Below are 18,908 nucleotides of genomic sequence, written 5' to 3' on the forward strand. Positions count from 1 at the left end.
TTAGTACTTCTCTGTTTTTTTGAGGATTTTGGAGGCTGTTGATTTTGGATTCTATTATAATGTCAAAGTTCAATCATGAAATAAAAAAATATTCAACAAACCCAGTGATTGTTGGTAGTTGAATTTTCCTTATTTTATGAGGATTGTTTAGAAACCTGATGTGTCACAGAGCTCAACTCTACAACCTGGATATTCTGTATCTGGTTGGTGTTGTTAGGGCTTTTACTAATTAAATCCTCAATTAAAATAATACAAAAACATACTTCTTTAGTAAATTTACACACACAGGGGCTTCATTTCTACTCAAACATGTAAAAAAAACCCAACCTATAATTTCAATAAAGCCAGAAATACTCCCTCATGGAGACAAATCCACATCCACTCTCAGCTCCTGAGCAGCGTCCGTCCAAGAACCAGAAGTTTCTTTTTTCTTTTTACCTGACAGCACTGATAATTGATGCTCCCCAGAGACTGTGATCTCTTTTGTCAGCCGTGAATGTTTAACTTATCTTCGTGTACATTTATCAGTGAACCGGAAAATGCGGCCTGATCCCTCGATATCACCATGGATACTATCAAAGAGATATCCTCCTTCCTCCGGCCTTTAAAATCCATTCTCTATGCAGCTATGAAGAGTGCATCAGTGTGCAGCCGTACAGATAAGGCGGCAAGAAGTTGTGTCTCCGTCCTGGACAAAGGAAGCTTTCAGTCGACGGTAGAAACTGTTACAGCTTTAAAGCGGCGACTCTATTGTTAGTCGCCGTCCAGAAAGCTTCATTTGAGAGCTACTGCACCTCAAGCATTTACTGTATTTCATTTCCAGCTTGTGATTCAGCCGGCTCAGTACAATAATGACAATGGAGTCATTCAATGACTCTGGTATTCCCTGTTTTCGCTATTAGTCCCAGCGGCTGTCTGGCAATGCCTGTTGAGTAAGACCTCCTCAGACAGCAGGATACTCCAGTCACTACTCACTTCCTGTCATTTTCATGTGACGTTTTCATTCGGGCCATTCATTGACTGACTGCATGTGGCCGTGTTTTCTCATGGAGTCATGGAGATTTGGTGGCAATGGCCTGATTGTATCAGGTGACTGTGACTGTGTCTCTGTGGCGTGGTGTTGTTGTTGACATTTTGCATTCCACCCATTATCCTGTCAGTTCCTAATGAGAACACCCACAGGCAATGACTTTTAATAGAGTGAGTCATTCTGGGTCCATGGGAAGTCCGAAAGGTCAAGAGTTTCTGAAGTTTAAAAAACTTTAAACACCTAAGCAAGACATATCTAGAAACACCACCTTCAACTAAACCAATTGAAGACTGAACTTATGGACATCCAAAACAATCAGTATCTCCATGATATCAACATCAAAACTGGCTCTTCCAACTCTTACCCCAACCAAGGTCACAAGAAGCGTCATGTTTGTTGACATCCATCTGCAGGTCTTACTTGACTCAGCTCTTGGTCCAGACTATGGTTATCTCACCTCAATGCTCTTCTTCCTGAGGTTGGGTCACCCTGGCAGCAGCTCAAGCCAAGAATCAAGACATCGCTCTTTCCCCAGAAACCTCATCCAGTTGTTTCTGGACAATCCTTAAGGCCTTACCACAGGAGATGAGATCTGAAATCCCTCCAATGTGTTTTAGCGATGTACCTGGACAACCTTGATTGGGAGTCGCCTCAGGAGGAGGCATCTGAACAAGATACCCGACCCTCCTCAACTAGATCCTTTAAACATAAAGTCACAGCCGCTCTTATCTGAGCTCTCCTCGCCTCTCTCTTCAAGGCTGAGGGTAGATACTCCAGAGAGGAAACTCATTTCAGCTGCTTTTTATCTCCGATCTCGTTCTCTTGGCAATTAACCAGAACTCATGACCGGAGATAAGGATCAGGATCTAGATGGACCTCGACTCTCCTCACCACAACAGTAGTACAGTACACCACGTGCTTTATACCACTGACTCTGCACCGATCCACCTCATTGCTAATGAAGCATCCTTGGATTTGGACATCCGACCTTTACCGCAGACTTCTGTAGTGGTTGTTTTTCCAGGAGAACACACAACATATGATCTTCATGTGTTCCCGCAGCAGCATCTTTGTAGTGTGACAACACAGGAACATCGCTCCTTCCTCTCATCATACCTCTATCGCTTGTATTTCCCATGTGGTTTCTCCTATAGCTTGTTTAAACAGGATATAGGAGTTTTTTTGGCCAACCACAAACAGGAAGGAGAAAAAGATCATGGGTATAGAAAACACCCTACCTCCACACATACATACACACAAAGCTGTGTCCGGCTAGTTATCCTCTCAGCCTGCTCATTAGAGCAAATTATATCAACACAGCAAAGGCGGCTGCCTCGCTGCTTTTTCTTTACTTTTATTCTTGGAAGTGGAGCAGCAGTTTGACCCCAGATAGACTGTGGCTTCGCAGCTGATGCTCTGAGGGAGAGAAAAAAAAGATGGGTGTGTTTCTGCAATTATTCAGTATTAGGGCTGCTGATGAGCTGTTCCACATCCACTGGCACTTTTTTAATGAGTGTTCGCGATAAGACGATCGTGCTCAGTGCAGGAGTGAGGTCTGCCCCTGACAAAGGCTCCGAATCGAGAAGAAAAAACAAAGGAATAGATCGAATCACATTTTCTGGAGCACGCTCACTTCATTTTACACCAACGACAAATGGCCTGTTTGTCATGAGCTGGTGTTGACACTTGTTATCACCTGATGTTTGTCACATTCCTGTTTGTTGACCGGCCTCTAGAGAACATAGAGGACATAGGTTTGTTTGTGTCTTCATGGAGCTTCTTTTCTGCTGGAAGCCACTTGTTTGTTGACATCATTAGCGAACTAGGTGTCTGACATAACTTTTGCCACTTGTGTACAGTGTTCGAAGCAATGAAAAGAGTCGACTCAGGAACAAATGCATAAACCTCACAGTCCTTTTTTACAACTTACACTCTTGTACACTCTCACACTGGTGAGAAATGGTCCCTAAATTGTATACATTTCAGAGACTGGCCATATCTTCTCCATTTACGCCCATTCACAATTTTGCTATGTAAGGAACAGTTATTAGAAACATTTCAAGTTTCATTCATGTCTAAATAAAGTGCCGGTTCCTTTTGATGAATTGATGGTTTGTGATCTTCTGGTACTTTGCTGTATCTCTCTGTAAGTCCACACGGTCACTTTTCTTAATATACATGAATATGTCTTGCCCTTTCCCCAGCATAGGTCATCCTTGACTAGATTTGAACAATACCTTCTAAGTTTATACTTTCCTTATACCAAAAGGACCTTCATACCCTCGCAATGCATCGTAGCAGTGTCTGCATGTAGCCATAAGCTGCAGGTTGTTTACGACCTTAACTCCTGGGGTTCAAGAAAATAAATAGACACTGGTGTGAGTAAAAATCTCTTTCACAGTAAACCCCCAAAAAACTCAACTGAACCACGAAAATAAACTCTAAGCTGTTTTCCCTCCAAAACATTGATAATCGATCAAGCATGAATGAGCCAATAATCACACAAATGAACCGAGGCCAACCAGACCGATAAGTCTTTACCAGACAATTGCCTTCCAGGAGAGAGGAAGCAGGTCAATTGGTGGTGGGTCAAAAAGTCTATTTCCCATTTAATTGTGTAGTTCACTTGGAAAGATAGGGAGTGGCTGGATGTTTATCATATACTTTAAGAAATATAAGACTCCCAAAGACTGAAATAATTTGGTTCCATCTTGAACTTCAGTAACGTAAGTCTAATAAACTTAAGAGATTCAGACTCGTAGGGTTTGACAGATAAACCTTAAAACCTTGTCAGTACAAAGAAAGGGAGCAACCATTAACACATAAACAGATGTTAACTCCTTCTAGCTCTGCTGGTCTTAGTTTCCTGTACCTGAGCCCAACCTACAGTCCTGAAACCAACCCTGATGTCTTCAGTCCAGCTCGGCCGCCTGAGTTATAGACCAGTGTTGTTTTGCCTCAGCACTCAGGTCATTTATCATACGAGCAGTGATCACTGTGGGTGCACATTTCCTCTAGTGTTTGCCAAGTTTCAAGGTTTTTTACAGCAGACTTCATCTCGCTCGCTCTTTTTGCAAGGTTTTTTAATTAAGCCGTAGGAAGCATTTGACTGTGATCTTTGTTTCTGCACCGTCCTGACAGCTTGAAAGACAGTGACCCACCATGAAAAGCAATCAGCTTTTTCTTCCCTCTGCCTTTGATGAAAATGCTGTGTAAATACTGCCCGGACTCAGATGGAGTTGAGTTTCACTCACTGCTGCGTTGTGGACCAGCTTCAATCAAATTAACTGTAGAGGACTGACGGTCTTTTTATATATAGCAGAGCAAATTGTCTGGAGTAAAAGGGGCGAGAAAGCTGGATTATGTTCCATTACGATCCCCCTCAATGAATAATACAATAGGGCCCCCGGGACCAAATGGAGATTGGGCTCATCTTTTTTACGTCCGTCTCTCTTTTCGCCCATTTGTGCTCTGGGATGTGTTTCTCCGGCACTACGGTCACTAATTCAGCCGAGCGAGGCCGAACGTCCTCGTGCTGCCGATCCAAACATCTGTAACACTCCAGTGTTTGTCCTGACGACGTCTTGGCATTTGATGGCCAGCTTCTTCATTCCCCAGACATGACAAATGTCACCGTCGTCTCCTGCAGGCTAAAATGGAGCGGGTGTTTTGTTTTTTTTGTGTGTGTGTGTGAGTTGTCAGGTGACCTTTTGAAGAGACATCAGACAATAATCTCTTTTCTTTATCTTTAGCAACTTCTCAAACTGCAGACTCTCTCCTCTCCTCCAGCAGAGCAGCCACAGAAGCGCCGTTAAAGGCCGGATCAGAATTTGCATCACATTCAGCACAATCTCAATGAAGGCATTTGGATATTTTTTATTTTTTTCCCCCTTCTTTTTCTTTGTCGCTTTTTGTCATCAACATCAAAGACTCTCGGGTCCCGCTGATACAACATTTAATTTGAAGAAGATTAGGCTTTTTTTTCCCTCTCTCTCTTTTTTTGTGTAATCAAGCCCGGCAATGTTAGAGAATGATCCACGGGACATCAGCAAAGTAAAGAAGGAGGCCATGAATGTTTTTATAAAGCCGTGTGTTGTGTGAATTCACACTTTCTTCAAAGAGCAGAGATTCAGGATAAGCGAGGGCGAGGTCTCGCACATCTGGCGGTTATGTCGTTACTGTGTGTGTGTGTGTGTGTGGTTATGATGAACGCTCTCTAACATGTTTCCTGTTTATATCGTGGTTAGGGTTTGGTTAGGGTTCAGTCTCTATCTCAAAGGTTTCAACCAACGGCTCATAACTCTGAATGGATTTACTAAAACCCACTGTACATAATATAAGACACTGTCTCTAATATCAGTTTTTAATATTGCACCTCTATAAAGTTGACCGTAAAAATTATATATTAGCCTTCAACTTTGAAATACTGGTATATTACATCATATACTTGAAATAATGCCCCAGTTTAACTTTGTTCTAACTCACTTAAGTTATACAACACACTGTTGAGCACTGAAAATTAAGCCACTTGTCCTTGACTGCTGGAGATCTGCACATGAAGCAGCTCAGGAAATGTTTGTCATTGCTAAGCAACCGCACACTCGTCTCCTGTCAGTCACTTAACCAGTCAAGCTAATGGCATCTGCTAATGTCATTAGCCGAGGAGAGGAGGGAAGAAAAAAAAAAAAAGAAGCTCCTCCAGCCTGATTATAGCAGGAGATAACTTTGCCTCCGTGGTCTGTGTTTGGTTCTGGAGGATGTGACAGCACTTTGACCCACATGGACACAAAAGGGAAGATGCTCTGATTGGACGATGACAGGTCCCTTGAAATGATTTGTCAAAGAAAACTGTGATAAAATGAGTTCAGTTCTACCTGGATTCCTCTGGTGTCATTAAAGTAAAAATCTTATCTCACCACCTTTTTCTTTTTCTCTTGTTCTTTTGCAGCGAGCTTTTAGGTCCAGACTTCACAGAGACCTACTACACCGAGGATGGACAGCCGGTGACTGTGACCAATCACAATTATAGTGTAAGTACAAGTCTGCCCAGCTTTAAGATGGTTTCCATCCTGTTAGTGCTCTTTCTTACGAGGACGTTCATTGACTTTAACTTCACCTAAACTCAATTCAAGTTCTAATTTTAACCCCACTTCAAAACCAAAACTATCATAGTCACTACACATATAATACACAGTATAAACAGAACCAAGGTCGCACTATTGAGAGTACACTGTGAGCATGGCAACAGGTGGTGACTACTATTTCTGTAGAATCAAAATTACCACACACACACACACACACACACACATACTAGTTATTATTTCAGTTGTACAACTCAACAATTTAGCTGTTGCACTAAGAGCTTGCTTCATACAACTGTTATACTGATTATTTTTGATGTGCACACTGTAAAACAACTGGTTAAAATAATAATAATATAAGTTGATTTAATATTGAAAATTCATGTACATTACACACTACCAGACAAATTGAGAAAAACTCAATTTAAAACATGACTAACAAAGTTACTGGCAGACTATAGGGGCCACTGGTTGTCTGAGGGGCCACACTTCGAGAGAGGCTGGTGGTAAGGACTCAAATTGAGGTGACGTGCTCTCCAGAGTAAACGCACTGTCAACCCCAAGAGGCAGAAAAACCTGCATAAAGCAGTCGGCAGCACTTGCAGATGGAGTATGAAACACTTAAATAGGCGGATGCACAGCGGCAGAGAGGAATGGAAGTGATTCAGCTCAAGGCTTTTCTTCACTTTCTGTGACTGTAATTAAACAGCAGCCAGAGACCTGCAGCTGTAAAACACAAACGTCTTCGCTGTGTTTGTGTAACCCTGTTTGTTCGTAATTATGTAAAACACCAAATATACCCTACAGTTCAACTAGACAATAATTTAATCACTGTAAGATGACACAGTTTCGCAGAGTCATTGAACACATCAGTGATACCGCACAGGGGTGTTTCTAAACATAACCCTGTTTTTATCTTTATGCTGCCTGTGCACATTCATCTGTCCCATTATAATGAACGCAACAGTAATGATACCATACCATACCATACCATACCATACCATACCATACCATACCATAATATACCATACCATACCATACCATACCATAACATACCATACCATGCTTCCACCACAATGTTGAGAGGTCATTTCATTACATGTGTCACAAACATCAAGTTGGACTCAAGGATGAACTAAGTACAATATTGAGGTCAAAGGTCAAGGTCACGGCCTAAATGTCTTAATTATGCATCTACACCAACAACAGGATCTAAGAAAAACATCTAGATACAAAAATTTTCTTAGACTGAACTGATTAGGTGAACTGATTAGAATTTACAGTCAAAGGTCAAGGGAAAGGTTTTTGGCAATAACTTGAAAATTTAGCTAATTCCTACACTTTTTTGTCATTTAAGTATTTATTTATTTTTCAACAAATAATAAAATACATACAAAAGACAACAGCAAACAGATAGAGAAAAAAAAATGTATATATATAAAAAAAAAAAAAAAAAAAAAAAAAAAAAAAAAAACAGGCAGTCAAAACAAAAGGACAACACCCCTCTGTACCTTTATATGTTTGTGATTATATCAATTGTGATGTGATTCAACATATGCTTATTGTGACAAGTCCTTGATGTATCGAAAGAAATAGTCCCATACTACATGGAACTTCCCTTTAACATTGTTCTTCCTGGCAATCAGATATTCGAAAGATGCAGTCTCTGTCATCAGTTGAGTCCAATTTGCAAGCCCCGGTGTACACGTACTCTTCCAATTCCTCAGTATCAGCCTTGCTGCAGTAATGAGGCCTGCTGTTATTAGCGCATGCTGTCCTTTGTTGACTCCTCGTGGCAAAAGTGTGCTATCTCCCAGGAGACAAAACAGTGGTGATTCCGGTAAGTTTTGTCCCAACCACTCTCCCAATTTCTTTAATACTTCTTTCCAGAAAGGTACTACCACCGGACATTCCCAAAAGGCATGCAAAAATGTACCATATTCTCCTTTACACTTCCAACATCTTTTGTCTTCCACTAAACCCATTCTAAAGAGCTTCATAGGAGTATAGTAATATCTATGTATGATTTTGTAATGGGTAAATTTGCTCCTAATATCCCTAGTGGCCCACCCAACCTTGGAAACTATATTATGCCATTTCTCCCTACTTATTTCACATTCTAAATCTCTTTGCCATATTAATCTAAGATTCTCAGTGTTCACACTTTGTAGTTCCATTATGTTTTTGTAAAATATTGAGGCACTATGCATTGTACTTGGCAAGTCAAAAAGTTTTTGTAACATGTTAGGTTCTTCTATATTTCTGTTGAGTGGGAACACACTCCGCACACTGCTCCTTAGTTGTAAATATTTCCAAAATTCACCCCTTCCCTCCAGGAGAAATTGATCCACTAGTTCCTGATATGACTTAAAAACTGCATCCTTATACAGATCATCAATCACACATATACCGTTCCTCTGCCAAGGATCCCAGCAAAATGACCGTTTACCTATCATGATGCGTGGATTATCCCATATGGACGAATAACCTTGTTTGTATTTTGATTTCCCCATCAACCTATGCACCTCAGACCACACCCAGTGAGAGTGTTTCAAAATAGGACTTTTTCCCCCCTCTACCACTTTGATCTGAGAAAGAGCCTGTATTGGTCTTGAGGGAGCCACCATGGCCATTTCTATCTTTACCCAATCTGGTTGAGAATCATAGTTAGCCCAATGCCTCACCAGTTTAGCCAGTTCAAAAGCCAAATTATATATCTCTACATTTGGAAGGGCCAGGCCCCCATTTTCCCTAGTAGTACATAACTTTTTAATATTAATCCTAGGCTTTTTTCCATTCCACAAATATTCTTTAACCATTTGATTATATTGTTTGTATATGCCACTAGGAATGATTAATGGAAGCATCATTGATATATAATTAAATTGTGGTGCTATCACCATCTTAATAGTATTAATTTTGCCCCACAGAGTGAGATTAATTATCTTCCATCTTTCCAACTTATTTTTCATCTTTTGAAGTAATGGCATTAGATTCATTTCTATTATATCAGATAAATCAGCTGTCAACTTTAATCCTAGGTATTTCATTCCTACCGGGATCCATCTAAACTGAAAATTAGAGATCTCCGATTGAGAGAAAAACCTAGATATAGGCATCACCTCGGATTTCTGCCAGTTAATTTTATATCCGGATATTCGAGAAAATGATTCAATCTTATTAAGGATTATGGGAATAGAACTAGCTGGGTCTGAGATAAGTAGCAAAATATCGTCTGCGTACAAAAACAGCTTATGTTCTGTCCCACCACCCCACACCCCTTTAATACCCGTATCTGCTCTTAGAGCTATAGCTAATGGTTCTAGAAATATGGTAAAAAGCAGTGGACTTAACGGATCCCCCTGTTTCTGGCCCCTCGTGAGACCAAAAAAGGGAGATTTCAGACCATTAGTTAAAACAGATGCCTTAGGGGACAGGTAAATAATCTTTATCCATTTAATGAAACCCTCTCCAAATCCAAACACTCTCAAGGTATAAAAAAGGTAAGCCAGTTCCACCCTGTCATACGCTTTTTCTGCGTCCAATGAAAATGCTGCGGTGGGTGTGTCTGCATCACGGCTTGACCACATAAGATGCAATAACCGCCTAACATTATCTGATGAGGAGCGCCCTTTAACAAACCCCACTTGGTCTGCATGCACTATATGTGGCATAGATCTTTCTATTCTTGTGGCAAGCACTTTAGTAAGAATTTTGCCATCGACATCTATTAAACTGATGGGTCTATAGCTCCCCGGGTCTGTAGGTTCTCTGTCTTTCTTTAGTATCAAGGTAATTAACGCCTCATTAAATGTATCTGGTAATCGCCCCCTATCGAATGACTCTTCATATACTTTTGTTAATATAGGTGCCAATATGTCAATATATCTCTTATAATATTCAACTGGCAACCCATCCAACCCCGGTGACTTTCCTATTTTTAGTGATGATATTGCATCTCTAACTTCTCCTTCAGTAATAATTCCCTCCATCTGTGCAACTTGTCCTTCTGACAGTTTTGGGATATTTATATTGGTGAAGAAGGCTTCAAATTGTTCTTCTGATGGATCTACTTCTGATTTATAAAGCTTCACATAAAAGTCTTTGAACACTTCATTAATGTCCTTTGCACCTGTTACCAGTTCCCCGTTTATGTTTTTAATTGCAGGTATTATAAAGCTAGCATCTTGTTTTTTTAATTGTCTAGCCAATAATTTACTGGCCTTTTCCCCACTTTCATAGAAGTTGCTTTTCATTCTAAACATAGCATATTCTACCTTTTTACTGTATAACTCATTTAACTGGAATTTTAATTCACAAACTTTTCTCAGACGGTCCTCTGTATGATTATCCGCCAATTCCTTTTCTGCATCCTTCAACTGGGATTCTAATCCCAACATTTGTTTTATACCATCTTTTTTCTTCTTACTCGAGTGAGCTATTATTTTACCTCTTACATACGCCTTAGAGGCCTCCCACACTGAACCTAATCTCTCAGTTGAACCTATATTAATGTCAAAAAACATTCTAAGATCTTCCCCTAATGTATTGGCAAAGGTTTCATCCTGAAGCAATGATACATTCATCCTCCATCTATTAGACTTACTAACGTCTGACCCCAATTTGACCCCCCATTGCACAGTAGCATGGTCCGTTAGTGCAATAGGCCCAATTGTACAGTCTACTGTTCCTTCTACCAGGTCTTTGGATACCAGAAAATAATCTAAGCGACTGTGACTTTTATGTACATTTGAATAAAATGTGTATTCTCTATCTCTGGGGTGTACTAACCTCCAAATATCAACCAGGCCCAGGTCTTTCATCATTAAATGTATAGCTCTTCTGTCTCTCGGCACACTATTTGTGAAGGCCGTTTTATCCAAAACCCCATCTTGTACCTGGTTGTAATCACCAGAAATTATAGTGTGACCGTCTTCTATTTCCCCCATCATTTTATTAACATTATGAAAAAAGGCCGGCTCTTCCTTATTTGGGGCATATATATTGCATATATTAACCTTGACATCATTTATTTTTGCCTCAACACATATTATTCTCCCTTCATTGTCCTTATGTTGTTTCAACATGACAAAATTTAGTTTTTTATGTATAAGTATTGCAACCCCACATTTCTTACTATTATAAGAGCTGTGATATACCTGTCCTACCCACCCTGTCTTAAATTTATTTATCTCTGTGTCCACCAGATGTGTCTCCTGTAGCAGGGCCACATCCACTTGTTGAGACCTAAGATAAGACAGGCATTTTTTCCTTTTAGCAGGGTTATGTGATCCATTTATATTCCAGCTAATAAACCTTACCAAATTAACCATATCTTAAGATCCTTTGTATTCCAGCACATTGAGTTATCCAAAACCTACTGTACATTACACAATCAGTCACATCATTTAATACTGACCATTTAGGGTGTTGTCCAACTGCCATCCTTACCAAACAAAAAAAGAACAAAGACATGTGTTGTGCCCTGTATTTGACACTCATGGCACTCTGCCACAGAACCAAACAAACCAAAAAGACATCCATGGGTGGGAAAAACAACATCCACCTAAAACCCATAGATGCAAACACCTTAACTCCTACCCCCTTACTCTCCCAAAGAGAAATAGAAAATAGAAATAAAAAAAAGATCTACCCCAACTGGTCCGTGAGTCGTGTGTAATGACCAGCCCAAAGAACCCCCACCAACCCTTCGCCCCGTTATTCAAAACTACTATCCTTATTATCAGTGCTTTCCATGCTTTCCAACATGTGGCATCGGACTGCCACTGCCAGCCCCGCTTGATAAAACAGGGTGCCGTCCTCATTTATCATAAACAAGTTTAACCCTCCCAAGTAGAACATGTACATTTCCTATTTTCTGTTTCTCATATGTCATTAAGAACCTATTGACTTAAAATAAAATAAAATAAGAAAAACTTAAATCGGAGATTCTTCTCATACAATAATCAAAACAAAAATCCAGGTGTATAGGTAAAGCATCACTCTACCAGAAACCACATGTCTGGTTCTACTTACCCCTGGTACCATCAGGGAGAGAAAATATATGTTTTTCAGGCCATAGTATATAAATGAATAAATAAAAGAAAGAGGGGAGAAACTTGCCTCCAATGACCAGTGCAGCGTTTATGAAACAAAAACTTTTCCTCCTTCATTGATACTGGTCTTTCATACTATAATACGTCCTTTTTTAAATGCCTCAGGCAAAAAACAAAACCAGGTATCCTATGTCCATCATCAGGCAGCCTGCAGGCAGTCCGTCATTCTCTTGGCATTTATTCTAGGTCTTCTCCATCGTGCGCGTCTGCGTCACCGGTGCTGGAGGCTCCAGCAGCTTCTTTATTCAGAAATGCAAGTGCTTTGCGGTGATCATCAAATCTCATCCTCTTTCCTTTCCAGGTGAAGCGCATTTGTGCCGGTGGTGCCACAGTAAACCTCACATCCAGAGAGTGCAACTTTTCCCTCACCTCCGAAAACTTTTTCCTCTTCTCTGCCCACTCCCGTGGCAGGTCCTGGAAAAAAGAGAGCTTACATCCTTTCCACACAACTCCCTGACCTTCCCTATATTTTCGTTTCGCGGCAGCGAACACTTTCTCCTTCTCCAAGAAGCACAGGAAGCGGATGACAATAGGACGCGGTGATCGATTCTCATCCACCACTGGTCCGCCGGGGACCCGATGCACTCTCTGTAGCTGCGCTTGATCCACGGTTATGCCCAGAGCCTCGACAATGATGTTCCTCACACATATCTCCGGTTTGCCCTCTTCCAACTTCTCTTTCAAACCAACCAGGACCAGGTTCTGGCGCCTGTCCCGATAGTTGGCATCCTGTTGGGCCGCCTCAAGCCCTGCGCACTTCTTGACATTTCCTTCCACTATGTGCCGGAGGCCAACGTTTTCGTCTTCTAAATCAGATATCCTACTTTCAGCTTCCTCCAGACGCTGTATGACGCCATCAACATCCGTGCGGAGCCCCGCATTGTCTTTTTTAACTGTGTCAATATCAGCTTGCAACACCATTATTAACTTACTAACATGCCCAAGCTCATCCATAGCTTTTCCGAGTGATTTTTGCATAGCCGACAGGACGTTCGTATCCACGTGTCGTTTGTCGCCACCTGGATCACCCACTTCTTCTTGTTTGTCGTCATCCTGTATGTCCGCCATGATGCTAGCGTTACTCCGCAGCGTTCTTGGGGGCCGTTGACTTTGCCCTGTTGCCATTTAACACTTAGATTTGTTGCACCGTGCCCAAAGGAAAGTTCTCACTCACACTTTTATCACTTTAGAGTAAACTCTATCTATCGCATTTCGAGGTTTCGGGTTGTTCAATTGGGAGCTCCGTTTTAGGCGGCCATGTTCCTCAGCGTGCTCACGTGACTCCCTAGCTAATTCCTACACTAATTATGGCCTTTAAGTCTAAAAAACTTAAAAAGATGAAGTCGTAATATCTTAATTTTTTTATTGGCAGCCATAGACATCCTGACACTTTATGGTAACTGGTGTCTGACACACTGCTGCTTAGTGACAGAATATAAATGTGTGTGTTTGGGTAAGACGACAGATCAAATGTGAAACCAGACTTGCTGTAGCGCTCCTCTTAGTCATTCCCTGTGTTCCTGCATCTGATATCAGGATGAGTTACACCATACATCAATGTCTTTTTGTTTTATGTGAGACAAATGTATCGGCCAACAGCTTGTGTTAATGCATCAGGACAGTGCAAGGTGCCCCAGCTCAGTTTGTTCTTTACAGCCAGTTGAGATGACAGAGATTTTATTTTATTTTTTAAAGGATTAAGAGGAGAACATTTCACCTGCGGTTCATTTCATCTGTGCCAAAATAAAGAAATAAGACACAGTTTTTTTTTTCTCCCGCTATTTTAATTCCTCTGACTCGTTACAAATCACAAAGTGAAATCTTCCCAGCAGTACATCACAAGCTAACTAGGCTACAGATTGAAATCCAGCGCTGGAACATGGTGGATTTTTCTTTGATTATATTTCAGTCAGAGACACTCAGGTCTCTGAAGTGATCTTTTATAGCTAATGGCTCCACAGTTTGGCAGAACAGGCTCTGCTGTGTGACGCTGCTGCTGCTGCTGCTGCTGCTGAGAGAACTAATCCACATTAGTGAACAAACGTGGACCTTAGTTTTAATAACAGCATGAACTGCCACATACAGACGAGCTGCAGCAGCAAACAGTGAGGGAAATTTGAGATAAATTATATCTAGGAGGTTCTCCTGAAGGAACATGATTGGATGTTACTAACTATCAATGAGCCAATCATCATGAAATATACAAGAAATCCCAAAAGAAAGAAAGAAAGAAAGAGTACATGCAACTTTTGCTAACAGTGCTAAAAAGTGCAGTTCCTCCAATGACCACTAGAGTCTGGCTCCATTAGTGAGTCCAAGGGAGCACCAGTACTTCTTCTGGTCTAACTGGTCAGAAACCAGTGGCTCAGGGTTGCGTCCATCTAAGTGTAAATTAGCTGTAAAACACAGATAGACACAATTACCAACGAACAGGCGCATATCGATGTACTGTAAATACATACAAAGAAGCAGAACAGCAGTACATATTGTAGATTACTGTCACTGGGAATATGAGAAACTCCAGTTTGCCTTTAGGTCACATTTGAATGAGCTTTATTGAAAGATGGAAGCTTTACAGAACAGAAACAGAAACCCCTTAGAGCCAAATAATTAAATTCAGTTTATTTTAAATGATTAAAAACGGATATGAATCTGGGCACAGGAACAAATTAAGTAATAATTAAAATATTGGAATGGTTTTTAGGCTATTATACTTACAATACAGTCGAACAATGTAAACAATTAGTATCCATCCATTGTCTACAGTATGAACCACTTATCCATTATAGGGTGAGGTATAGTTGGGTTCTCCAGTCTATCACAATGCCCACAACCAGTATCATGATCTTGAATCAGAATAAATACCCAAATATTAAGGGATTCATTTTGTTTCCTCTTGGTTTGTTGAGATCACAAAAGCCTTCTTGCTGTTTGGTTCTTTGCTCTTTCATCAACAATGTTTAGCAAAGCCACCCTCCTCTTCATCCATCGTCCACTGAACTTGTTTTGATTTCAATCTTTAGAGTCTCAGATTATTGGGCGATCTCACAGGCTCAAGAGGTTTTTTATGATCAGAGGTGGTTTGATGCACTGATTGGCCCTTTGATCAACTTCGCTGTTAAGTGCTACATCAGAGGAACAAATCATCCATTTGTCCCCCGCAGACTCTTGGCTGCAGCTCTGGGTGTCCAATTATGTTTGCTCCAGCTTTGTTAAGTGATTAATGGCTTTGTCAAACTAAAGTAGAAGTTGAAAATGAAGCTTTGTTTCATTCCAGAGCGGCTGCTGTTTGTTCTCACTTTCTCATTTCGAGGTCATTCGAGTGGTTTTAGGCGTGGGAGCTCACCCACTGTGCACAACCGTCACTTGGTTTAGAAGTAGCGTTGTAGAAGTTGTACCAACACAGATCTGATATGAGTACAAACTAAACAAAAACTTGTTGGTTTGCGAAGCCTACTGACTATGCTCATTTATGTCGACGATACACCGTTGTCCGTCACACACAAGTTTGAGGATCGACCTCAAGAACAAACCTTTTTATTGCTGCTGAAGTCCTGAGTTTGGATTGACAATGGACAGCTGCACAGCTGGAGAGGAGATGATCAAAACATCTGCATTAACAAGAAGCAAAACAGGAGATTTATAGAGGAAAAGTTGGACTCGGACAGTTACATCTGCTGCTGGAGTGTTCCATTAGACGAAAACAGCAGCAATTCCTTCGACATTAGGCGGCTTGAATGGAGGCCAGTCCAGTGTTACAGTGATCAGCTATCTTCAATCATCTGGACCAGGTCCTGTTTCTGCTTCGTTCTGGATCGCCAGCTGCACCGGATAGTCTCTGTTAGGTATGCAAAGACGTGGGATAACCAGTGCTAACACTCCTAGCCATTACACCAAATGTACCACAAGCTTGAAAGAGTTGTCTTTATTGTGTGTTGGCGACTTCAGTACAAAAGGCTTGTGGCCCTCACCTACGTAAGTCAGAGGACCCGATGCAGTCCTTCGAAAGCAGAAGTAGCATTAACAGTGTTGTTGTTCTTCCCCTCCGGCCAATTAGTTGCAAATCCAGCTGGGAACAGATCCCGCCCCCACAACCAACCCATGGCACAAACAGGACTTAAAGCTAAAAGAGTTTGTACAGAGGAAGCTGAGGACAGACTGGACTTTACCCAGCAGCGCCCACTCACATAGTCTCTCTGCATCCACACAGCAAGGGTTAGGGGGGTGGTGGTTGGGAACTAGATGTTTAGAGTTCATCATGACTATAGATTCTTTGTCCAGAGATTCAGAGCTATAGTCGATCAACATTTCTGACTAAAGTGTTGAAGCCCTGAAACATATTTCCAATGAAAACTGTTGAAAAGTGTCAGGACAAATTAAGCTCATCAACCTGTCTGAATCAGCTGTACTCAGGGTGTCATGTTGATTTTGAGGTGTTGAGTTGATTGAGTCAAAGTCAAAGACCATAACTCCAACTGCCTAAAGCTTAACATTGGTAGAGAGTGAAGACAATGTGTGAAACTGAATGTAGGAGTTTAAAAATGTATTTCTGTTTTGTCTCTAAACCATCCTGATCTTGATTTATTTTATATTCTATGAAGCTGTTGAGATGTCACAGCTGTCACTCAGAGGCTCATGTAGCTAAATGTTTATGGCTGTTTGCTGCAATAGTCAAATTGACAAGTTAATCAAATGTCATCCCTTCTGGCCTGTCAATATCAATATTCAAGAGGCCTTTTTTGTCTGACATAATAAATTTAGAAGCTTCAGTTTTTCCAAAACATTGTTGATCACTTGTTTTTTTGGATCTCACATCCTGTGTTATAATGCACATAATGAAGTCTGGGCGGTTGTTGTTTCCAGGAATAAGGAAGGAACATATTGACATCAATATTCAGAGTATGAGCAAAGTCGTTTTAGTGCTGAGAAATGAGTCACTTTTTGTGAATATAAAGCTCCATTACACACTATAGGAGAGGGGAAAAACGCAGAAAACATAATAGGTCCCTTTAAGTCACTTTAATTCTTTGGGAAAATTGCAGACAAGGTATTAAATATAACGACAGTTTCTTTGACAAAGACCGGAAGAATAACAATAAAGATTTTTGGCTTCCATCAATAACCAGAGACACATCTTCACCGTGTCTGTGCTGCAGTTTTACCCACAATAAGCTCATATCAGTTGATAGATTATATGGGTCCACGCATATTAATCAGCCTCTAAGAAGAAATGTCTGTATCTTTATGGAAATACTTTCACTGATTAATGATTAAAAACACTCATACACACACACACAAACACACTCGGTTATTCCAAAAGGCAGTTCAACAAGCTTTTAAAGCTGTTTTATTTTAAAAGTTTGGTAGATAAAGCGTTTTCATTATTCCGCTGCAGTACAGAGGGATAATCCTCCTGGAAGTTGATCAGACAACAGCTTCAAAGAGCTCTGATTGAACGAACGCTCTCTCATTCAGTCACATGGAGCCTATTGTATTGTTTAGAAAAGAACCAGAGACCTCTTCACCTTTTTATTCAGGTAACATCACCACAATGCAGAGTGATACGATACAATAGGTGGTAAATCAATCGCAGATACGGTTAATAAGGTTCAGAGGTTCCACTTTCGATGTCAGCATCCACATCTAGAGTCTGTTTCAACCCTCAGGTGACATCGTTAAGTTGAATGAAAAAACTTATTGTAGATCGTTCCAGGTTGTGGTCACTTGAGTTTAAAGGAATAGTTCATCAAAAAATGAAATTCAGTCATTATTGACTCACCCTCATGCTGATGAATACTCCGGAGTTGTTTATTCCTCAAGTGCATCTGGAGACCTGGGAGGCCGGTTCGTAGTCCAACGAGAACTTTATATACTTAATAAATGACGTTGTTTCCAGTAAACTCTGGACTATATCCCTTCAGGACACTTGGATTGCAATGGGCGAGCAGTGTGGAGGAATATTAAATGTTTTTTGTCTAGTTTTATGGACCTTTTTGTGTCAGGTGCTATTACTTTCATATAAAGTTTTCGTTGGACTACGTTGGACTAAAAGGTGAAGAGGTCTCTGGTTCTTTTATAAGCAATAAAATAGGCTCCATGTGACTGAATGAGAGAGAACTTTATATGAAAGTAATAACACCTGACACAAAAAGGTCCATAAAACTACACAAAAACCATTTAATATTCCTCCATACTGCTCGTCCTCTGCAATCCAAGTGTCCTGAAGGGTTATAGTCCAGAGTTTACTCGAAACTACATCATTTATAAAGTATATAGAGTTCTCGTTGGACTACGAACCCCCATCCCAGGTCTCCAGATGCACTTTGAGGAATAAAAAACTACTCCAGAGTATTCATCAGCATGAGTGTGAATCACCAATGACTGAAATTCATTTTTTGGTGAACTATTCCTTTAAGTGGTGATGTCATCTTTGGATACCTTGTAGTTTTCTTGCTCTGGACCAGTGAACCCCTTTAGTTTGTTCAGACTCTCTCCACTTTCGATCCATCAGGTGTGACCCAGGTGTCCAACATGGTTGAGTGTGGTTTTTATCCCACCAAGGGTAAAGTCATTAGGTTCGGCGTGACGTCTAATCCACCTCTAATCCCGATGATTACCTGTTTGATTTGTCATTTGGGCACTTTTCTACGCTGGTGCCTCTGTAAGAAATCTCTGACACAG

At 40.7% G+C, this 18,908-nt stretch overlaps 1 protein-coding gene across 1 annotated transcript in view; it reads left to right on the forward strand.

Moving 5' to 3' along the window:
• Window positions 1-18,908, forward strand: part of adam19a (ADAM metallopeptidase domain 19a) — a 176,669-nt gene that overhangs the window by 86,195 nt on the left and 71,566 nt on the right. The window contains exon 4 of the mRNA XM_083993431.1: window positions 5,979-6,060. Coding sequence (XP_083849557.1) covers window positions 5,979-6,060 — 82 coding nt within the window. The remainder of the gene's footprint in view (window positions 1-5,978; window positions 6,061-18,908) is intronic.

Source organism: Trachurus trachurus (genome assembly GCF_905171665.1).
Source record: "Trachurus trachurus genome assembly, chromosome: 18".
Taxonomy (NCBI): Eukaryota; Metazoa; Chordata; class Actinopteri; order Carangiformes; family Carangidae; genus Trachurus; species Trachurus trachurus.